Source organism: Epargyreus clarus, unplaced genomic scaffold (assembly GCF_041222505.1).
Source record: "Epargyreus clarus isolate Ecla_fem2 unplaced genomic scaffold, WU_Ecla_fem_2.2 ptg000007l, whole genome shotgun sequence".
NCBI classification, from domain to species: domain Eukaryota; kingdom Metazoa; phylum Arthropoda; class Insecta; order Lepidoptera; family Hesperiidae; genus Epargyreus; species Epargyreus clarus.
Window position 1 is genome coordinate 9,997,377 of NW_027332215.1, and position 10,124 is coordinate 10,007,500.

Sequence of the window (10,124 nt, forward strand, 5' to 3'; positions counted from 1 at the left end):
ATTTGTTTTTGTCGGAATGGTCCTATGTGACTGTTTCTTCTCCTCTGTTTATTTATCTTATTTTTTGTAACTATAATAATCCTTTCTAGTATTTTGGGGCTTTTAAATCAAAATCATATCAAAAGACTAACTGCGTCTGTACTCTTTTATCTAATTAAGGAAAGTAATGTAATAAACCATAAATATATTATGAATTATAGGGATGAGGAATAGGTTAATTGAAATGAAATTTATTTTGTTGAAATAAAGATTTAATTACAATCGTTACATAATTTTATTTATTATAATAATTAATAGGTACATATTCTATAAATATCTATATAGAACATTTAATATTAAGCGAGTGTATTCGATTTGGTCACATTGTAATGTTCATCTATGAGTTGTTCCACTTTCATTTGATAGCAAGCCTCGAGAAAAATCTCTAGATAATATATTAATTCGGACTTGTGACCTACGTAATGGGACTTAACAGTACAATTATTGCGGTAAATCAGTGTTTATTGCTAAGACTGCTTATTGGTAATGAATAATAAATTATCCTTAAAAAATCTATCATCGATCGACTCTACAGAACGTGTTTATCCAAAGTTTTCATTCACAGTCGGTATTTATCAGTACTACCGGTCAGGGACCGAGCCACAGGTAAAGGGTCCCATACGGCCACCTTATCTGTCGTCCGTCTGTGCAAACTGGTTTTAAATATAGAGAGTAAAACATTGAGCACCTTCGTTTGTGTATTTGCTAACCGTGACGAATATAGTGTCGAATTTATACAACAATTACTTAAATATTTGCTACTTTATGGTGATTGATTAAAATATGGTTGTTACACATCAAATTAAGTGATTATATCTATTGAATAATTAGTTCTTTCGTTGCATTGCGATATCTACTCTATTTTATTTGAATTACATTAATGTTATGAGTAAATGTTAGAGTTGCTAACCGGTAGTACTTGAAATGATTATCCTCAATAGTACTCAACAAATACCGCTTGATTAGGTAGGCACCAACTCTTCGTAATTACGAGAGCAAATTGAGTCAAACCATTACCTATCTACCAAATAAACAATTCCATACGAAACACCACTCTGTCCAACCCTTATTATTAATGACATGACTAAAATATAAGTCCTATCAGTAGGTATCATTCTGCACCCATTATACTGCGACTGACTGCGATCGATTTAAAAATAAAATATTATTCAGAATATATTTATGTACATGTATTCTAATAATACTTTTAAACAATATTTATAAAGTTTATTTCGAAGTGTCGCGCACAACATCGAATGTGGATAAACGATACTAATTACTTTGTACACATCTCGTGAAACTAAAAATATAAAATCTACAAAACTTTATTTTATATACAAGTACAACAACAATAACCAAATCGACGACCGTTGATCGATTATCCATCTAGATTTCTTTAACAAAATAAACAATAGTCGGTACTGAGTACGTGTAGGTATAACTATTACTCACTGGTGTATTCAGTTTAAGTTTTCTATTCAATGTACACTTAACCCTAAAGAAATACATTATCCCACTTCAACGAATATTGCTCGAAAGGAATCGTCATAATAAAAAATAATTGGAAGAACTTATACAACAACAAAATTTTATTACGACGCCTTAAGATACCCCGCTCAATACTAGAGCACATCAACGTATTAATTTACAATAATTCACTAAAACCAATGGCTAGTATAATTTAACACATAATTGCGCTTTCGTGTGTCTAGGTATTATAAATAATTTGGATAACATTATTTCCATAATATTCTTAAATCTACAAAAATACTGAGCAACGTTGATTTCATACATTGATTTAAGTACTAAAGACAATCGACGATATCTAAATCACATGAAACTAAATTTTAAGTACAAATTCTCGCATCACTTTATACATCGTTACAATATGTGCTTATAAATTTAAATAAGTATTCTACGCGTTGTCCCAACTGAATATTAAACGCACAAACAATAATTATACATAGTGCTTTCAGACGAGTTCAGCAGAGTACGGGGGTACTTCATTGTTTGCATTGTCGATCTGATTAAAGACCCGAAACACTGCCACTGTGCCACTGTGAATATTTAATAGTCCCTAGCGGTTGTCGGCGTGCGCTGTGACCCAGCCATCACGTGCTTTACCTGAAACAATAATAATTCAGTTTAATATCGGCCGGGAACCGACGTCCCATTGTGGAACGGGGCATATATTTCGTGTCAATAAAGGTCTCTAAAAAGAATAGCGGTATTTAAATTATCAAAAAAACAACGCTCATCCCGATAGCCGTTTCGATTCTATCGGTGTGTCGTCGGACTGAGCCCTCCGCCGCGTTCACACATAACGGCCGAAAAACGAAAAAGTCCAAACCAATCGAGACGAGGTGACGAAACGTTCAGTCTCATTATCTGAGAATTTATTAACGAATCGCCCGGACCGGAAAACCGAAATGTGAAAGAAATAAAAATTCGACCTCGCCCGCGGTCATCTAAGCTTTGTACGGCGTCAATGAAAAAAGAAGTCGAGCAGGTTAGCCGGACTCGCGACTGAATGAAACAGAGAAGGACCCGAGGATCAAAAGATAAGAGAAAAGATTAGGGCGTCGAGGGAAAAAAATAAAGCGGCTTTAATGCGGAGGTAGTGTTGTGAATGAAGAGGGCCCATTGAGGTCTCGCCCACGCACGCTCCGTGTGCGTTATCTGCTGCTCCTTGCAGCCGCTGCCGTGCGTTCCTATCCACTACGAACAATACTCATTGTACATTCATAAATTAAAGTTTTTTGTCTTTAAAACAATTCCTGCTTTGTATTATTCAAATGAGACGTACTGAATTGAAATAGAGCTGGGTGTGTCCGGATTACAACTGCATTGATGGTTTACCAAGCATTTTTGATAGGTGATGAATAAAACATTATATTGAAACTTTGTTTTGACCAATAAAAGAGCAACAACTATTCGAAATTTAAATTTCTTTGGTGGTCTTGATCTCGTTTCTTACTTTTAGAGTACCGTCTTAATAAAGTATTATTTCTAAAGAATACTTTGCAATATTTTCTATACAATAATTTGGGATTATTTCGCCATTGAAAATATTAATTAAATGAAATACTAACACAGATTGTTCAATTAAAATACACTTTGGAGTCTACTTAAAATTAATGACAGGATAAATTCAAGAGAATAAATTAAATCCTTGTGGAGTCCTTCAGAAATGTATTAAAGGGATCGATTTGGTAGCGATATTATTTAGCTAAATAAAAACGACACAGGTATGTTATTTAAGTCGAAAACAAGGACTGTCGATTTTGGTCCATTCTTTTTGGGCTCCTTTAAAGGAATGCCGCGATAAGGAGTTATTTTCGCGTCAAAGAATTCGCTGGGCAAAAAGGCGTGAAAACGAAAATAATACAAAAGTTTATAGATGTGAATTTGTGAGCGTTTGGTTAAAACAGAATTCCTCGCGCAGCCACCGTGTGCGGCGGCGTCTCCGTCGCGATTTATTGTAATGAAGCGAGGATGCCTCCGACCGTTCTTAGAAATTCTTTGATGACTCTTAGAAATATGCGACAGTTCGGATGGGGAATAGATTTCACCTTCACGTGGCCGTCGGTTTCAGACGTGAGCCCCACATTACAATTCGCGAACCGGATGTCCATAAAACGCTACTAGATCCTAATGAGTTTTTGTGGATGTTTTTAAATAGATTTATTCTATAATTGGGATCTAATTTGATTATAAATTAGTACCGATGAAAATTGTAAAGGAATATCAAAATCGAAATACAGTTAGATGCGTCTGGCATACTGATCGATAGTGACAATTATTTAAATATGTGTTACATTATTTTTATTAAAACAGGTATTATTATGTCTGGCGTTGATATTATAAAAGGGAAGTGATTGATTATATTTTCTAAATCTAGCTGATTTATATTCCTAGAGTTAGAATAACGTTTGCATATTTGAATAATCGATCGGCGCCCGCGTATACAAGTGCGCATCATGGTGGATCTAATTTGGGCAGGTCAGCAGTGCACGTAGGTGTGCGTTGCCTCGCAGTGACACTGACAAATGACGCAAGATTGCAATCTCGCCGCCCTCGCCTCGTCGCCCTTCCGCCTCGACGAACCTCCATTGTTTTCAATTACCGACATGACACCCTGCGAGTCTCGCTACTAAACCGCATCTCTGTTTATGGCTCTCTCAATATCTTTACTACGTCCTCCATTTACAATTGCCTCTCATTTACATACGAGTCCTGTGCACTACTTGTTTATACAATCAATCAGTATCTCACCGGTGAATAACTGATAAATTCTAAAATCGAGACGGCTGAGAAAAAGCGATTCGTGGGTTTTTAAATTACTTTGCAGGAAAACTAAGTATACCTACCATATGTGAATACAATAAAAAGTAATATTAACCTTTTATAGAAGGGTTTGAAGGCGGCCGATCCTTCGTTGTGATGCGGCTGGTTAGGTTGGTGGTTGTTGGCGTGGTGGGGATTGTGATAGGGGTCACGCTGGGGCGACTGCTGGTGCCGAGGAAAGCAGTACCCGGAGCCACCACCGCTACCAAGCGGATTTGCAACGCTCGGAACTTTCATGTTAGGTGGTGTCTGCGGTGGCGTATCTGTTTGCACGTCGGGAAAGGCCGCCGGATGCACGCAGGGGTGTTGGCCCCCGTACTGGCCGCCTGGGAAGCCCCCGTACCGGCCGTAAGAGCCGCTGGCAGGACTTGCCGCTGCCGTGGCCGGTAACGCAAATCCGTTGGAGCTATCAGCCGAGGCGCGTTCCGGGCCCGGTCCGTAGGAGTGCTGGGGCCACGGTTGCGCAGCCGGTGGTGGCGTCTTGCACGCCGCCGTGTCCGCCAAAGACCAGATCTTTGGCTTTGAGGCCGGTATTGGCACGCCACAGTCGCCGCCTCGCTTAGATTCCTCCTTTATCCCGTAGCCCAGCAACTGGTTGTGCATGCCCTGCAGCAGTTCGTCTCCTTTCCGCTCCTCATCTGTAAAGATAATCGTATCCACCGATCATATTTCACGTATAACAGGCGTGGGCGTACATCATCTCAATCAGATTAGTCGCAATGGCCCTCGCCGTAACCGACACGACAGGAATAAAGAGAGCTTAAAGTATTTATTTATATGTCGATACACATCGTATTGCTAACGTGACCGTTACGCGGCAAACGTAAGTTTTGGCTCGTAAGAAGCTGAATCTTCGACTCCCTTCGGGGAAGTCGTGTGAAAATACGTTTGGCGTGCAGTGACCCATTCGTTAAGTGGTTATCCGATTAGCGAAGTGAAAATACCACTTTGGGGCGCGACACCCCTGCCGCGGGCGTAGCTCGATCCCTTTCGTGTTTAAGCCGAGCATTTATTTCGCATTTCCCAACGCGCCCCGCGGCACCGCACTCTTCTCAGTGGAATGTGCGCCGCGACCCACACAATTAATGGTCAACCTCGCTTTTAGTCCACTCTATGTCGCCCTTTTCGGATTCTTTACCTCATCGAAGTCGAAGAAAGATATACATTTTATTGCGGAAAATAAGGAATATCCAGGGAAAAAGTATAAATTTGGGGCCTTAAATAAAATTAATCTTGAATTTGTAATAAACTTGAACTGAACGTTTCACTCGTTTCAAAATGTGGTGTTATTGTACAATTACACAGAAATGTTTATTCAGTGAAATTTTATAAGGTTCTAAGTATTATCATAATACCATTTTCCGTTGTAAAGTGGCTTTTGGGGGCGCGGGAGGGCACGGGGTGTCTAATGAAATTCAGAGAGCCGAAAGCATCGGGCGGGAGGCGCGACCGCTCGACTCATTCGCTTTATTCCATTTAATGCTGACTGCTCCTAGCTTTTAAGAGGGGTTATCCGTGTTGCCCTTCACTAGGGATAAAATAGGGATGCCACTGATACTCCGCGCGAAGATATTTATCCGGCAAATTGTTTTAATTTTCATTGTATTAATCTAATAAAGGCCCACAAAGGCGGAAGATAAGCGGGAATAGGACGATTTCGTAATGTTTAATTCGAGTAATACGTTCTGTGTATTCGAGTAATGTGTTCGTTAAGTTAATTTCTTTACAAATTGTTGGGGTTGGCGATGTCACTGGGATTTGATTATGTTTATTGAATAGAGATTAGTGATACGTTATCAAATAATTTTAGAAAATATAAGGGTGTCGTTACAACAGATGAACAATGCTACATAATTAAAAAATTTGAATAAGATAGAATTGATTTAACGGCATTTTTTTCTAATAAATGACAAAGTGCGATTTTTTTATTCTGGTCCTCTCAAACTTGATTTTATCGTATTCAATGATTTTTTTCCTAAAGTTCTTCTTGGAGCTTTTAGATATAGTCTTGGGCATAGATATGCGTCTAATATGATTAAGTGATTAAGTGATTAAGTGGTAGAATATACTGTATGAGATTCGATACAAACAATCACGGCCAACGACCACTTACAGCTAAGTGTCTTACAGCTAACCTAGCATTTGTGTATTTGTATAAGTATCATGTTTATTCGTTAATCCTACAAAAAAAAAGCTTTTATCCCCGACAATTTGTTGTTCGCTTCTAAAATAGTTTAAGCTCTCGCGGAAATCCGTCGGGCATAGTCGCATTAAAGCGAGACTCAACCTGGGATATGCAAAGGATTGATTTCGCTCGAACGCCGGGACGCCTAGGGAAACGTGGAAATCGTAACACGCCGCGCGTTGCACTTCTACGAGTGGTTTTCCCCTTTAGTCACGAGGCCGGGGGCAAAAGACATAATAAAAACGTCGTAGGGTCCCCATTCGTTCCCCCCACGCTGCACTCGAGCCGAGGTCACTGCAATTTATTACTCGAACCGTCCGCACCGAAACACTTGTTTGTATTTCTTCTCATTTTCCATTAACGCTCACCGGATTAATATTTTGTTTGCGATGCGTGTGCTTACGACAAAATTAACATTTATTGGTGGGGTCCGACGCTTTTATTCATGAGTGGCTTAGCGGGATAGTTTGGGTGTTTGCCGACGTCGGCGTCGCGTGTGAAAGCTTTTACATCGGGTTTGTTTGCTGACTTAAAATGATATATTACACGTCGCGAACATTGACATATCAGTAAAAGAATGGTTATGCATGTCGAATAGAATATTATGGTTTGTTTGGTTAGTTACGGAATGGGTGGCGGGGATGTGTGACCGGATTAATTCGATCACGTTAATGTTGCATCTCGTGTCCCATTTGTGTTAGATTGGATCATGCGTTGTTTAATGCAATCTCATTCTTAAAGTTAATGTGGGATAAAGATTATACGGGTAAATTAAATAGGTACTCAATGTATATGTAACTTTTAAAATGTATGCACGTATCTTTGAGACATTTTTCTCTGTCAAAAAATTGTTGAACGGACTTTTTAAGTATGATTTTTCAATGGTGTTCTAATCATGTAAAGTAAGACCGTTGATTACTTTTGAGGGCCACAATTATATGGTGTAATAGATGAAGTATAGCACGACTCACGTATTTTCAGAAAACTACGTACGGCTGTATGAAATTTTAAATAGCTCTACCCGTATGGAATCAAGCTCAACTACCCGTATACAAGCGAGACATCTGTTCAATCCTGACAGACTCACACAAACTTTTGCTAAAATAAACGCTAATTAAGCTTGTTTTTTATATTATTTCACCAACCTGATAGTAACATACATTGAGGTATTTATATATCTGCATGTTACCGAATAATAAATTGTTCAAAGAATATTGCTTTATAAACGTGGGAAGATATTGTGAGTCGTAGAAACGTTGCACTGCCTCTGCAATCGACTCAAAACAATATATCATTGGGTTATGTCGTAACCCTTAGTGTCTATAGCAAAGTTCGTTTCGTGTGCACGTGCCCTTAATCCCACAGAATGGATACAAGTGGGGAGGCATTGCGATTTTTTTGTCGCAATCAAAAGGGGAAATGTAGCTAATGTGTAATGACTGGAAGTGCCTTGTTATTATTTCGTACGGTAATTTAGGAAACCCAATTTGATGTTCAATTTCATTGTTATTATTCTAAATGGGAAATTAGGTAACCGATTTTTATGTATCTAACTTTGCAAACAATGAAATATAGCTCATGAGCCCTTAGTATGAGTTTTTACATTTATACAAATATGACTGTTTTTGTATTTGTTTACGTATTTCCCATACATTTCCAATCAGTTCTGATACAGTCCGCTAGGGGGGCGATTGGAAATGTATGGGCAAATACTTAAACAAATACAAAAACAGTCATTTTTTAAAAACGTAAAACCTCATACTAAGGGTAGGTACTGTTACTTTAAAATTCAGTTTTTTTTTTCATATACCTACATACATAAATACGGATGTAGCTACGTATCTAATATGTGATATTTGTCTTAGATTATAAATGACAACATCTTTAATAGATGTTCTGAAAAACACCTTTATACAAATTACTGCTTGGTATTAGCCAAAGCAATTAGAAAATAAATTATTTTTATCGTCTGAATTTGACGTCGGTTAAGTAGTATTTGACTCTAGTAATAGAGTGATGGAATGGACAGTAATTTCTGTCACAGATCTATAAATATATCGATATGTATCTCCCGACCTAATCTTTAGAAATCTGATAGGAAAAATGACTGTCTAAGATTTCATACTAATTGCTTTCTACGTATTAACAAGTAGCTCTATTTCCATAACGATACGCGGAATTGTAATATAGTAGACAATTCTACGTCGTAGTTTATTTTAATTACTTTAATAATATAGATAAAAATTACATAGTAGGTACAGGCTTTTATAGTCCGATTTGGATCATAGGATTTATATTATTCATATCGTTTTAAGTAATTAGTTTTCTACTCATATTCGACACAAATTGTAATTTAGTTATGCTTAGGTCTGAATATGTAAATTATTTCATAAACAATATAGGTGAGTTATTCGAGTAGGCGCCTATTTATTTAACGAAATACGTTTGTGATGCTTTTACATAAATATGATAATCAGATGCACCTTCTAGTTTCCCATAATCCGCAATCATCACGAAGTGCCGCTGCCGTACGCATCTCGAATATTCCATTCATTATGAACATTTTATGACCCTAACGCTGCTGGCGGTAAGTGCGGCGTAGTCGACTGCCAATTGAGTACTCTTATGTCCCAACAATAGTCGGGTTCATTAGGCGACGTATGTCGAGCGTTACCCGTGACGCCCTCGCCTCCATTAAATCCGTGAAGTTTGCAATGAAAACACTCGTTCCAAACCATCTTTATTGCAACAATGCATACTTATAATTTATGTTGTTGACAGCCGAGACTAAAAGCACCGTACGATTCCCGCGACGCCCCGCGTCTGCATTTTATTATCTAACGCGATTCGGGGCAATTTTTGTCACCGACGCAAATCCCATTCACAAAAAAGCTGTTGAACCTCGTCACGGATATATAAAACATAAGAAGCAAACGATGACAAAGGCCGCGGCGGCACGGCTCGATATTCAATTGGAACACATTATAAACCCCCAAAGCCATACTTACTTACGTTTCAACGGAATATCCTCATAAAAGAAACGATCCACGAACTCGACAAATCCTTTGGCAAGAACATGAAGTAGGGCAGATCGTCAGACAAGCTGAATGCGACCTCCGAACGTCGGCCCGTTGTACCTATGAACGGAAGGACCTTTATATGAAATTTGGGCCCAGGCGCCGCCCACTTTACTACGAATAGGAAATCCGGGAGCGAGGAGCGGTTACGCACAGTTACACGCCTGAGACCAGCCTCCCCTCTCGTCACACGCCCCCTCGCGCCCCCCAGCCTCCTCCCGGACCCGCACACCCTCCGGCCCTCGGCCGGGTTATGCCAATTCACTCGACGATTTATACACCGACAAAATTAAAGCAATTTTAAACGTTCAGCAACACCGGCTCTGTTTCAACATGGAACAACACGCACTCACTAAAACAATATTAACCGAAGTAGCGACCATCGATTAACATTCACACTCGCACTCGCATGTCAAATTACACTACAACGGAATGAGAATATTCGCAATGCACACTTATGGGTTACAAAATGACGC

At 38.9% G+C, this 10,124-nt stretch overlaps 1 protein-coding gene across 2 annotated transcripts in view; it reads right to left on the bottom strand.

The window, feature by feature from the left end:
- Positions 1–229: 229 nt before the first annotated feature.
- LOC140743362 (homeobox protein caupolican) overlaps positions 230–10,124 on the bottom strand; it is a 134,269-nt gene continuing 124,374 nt past the window's right edge. For both annotated transcript variants that reach the window (XM_073074538.1, XM_073074539.1), the window contains exons 5-6: positions 4,442–5,024; positions 230–2,163 (exon numbers count right to left, since the gene is read on the bottom strand). In XM_073074538.1, coding sequence (XP_072930639.1) covers positions 2,160–2,163; positions 4,442–5,024 — 587 coding nt within the window. In that variant the 3' untranslated portion in view covers positions 230–2,159. The remainder of the gene's footprint in view (positions 2,164–4,441; positions 5,025–10,124) is intronic.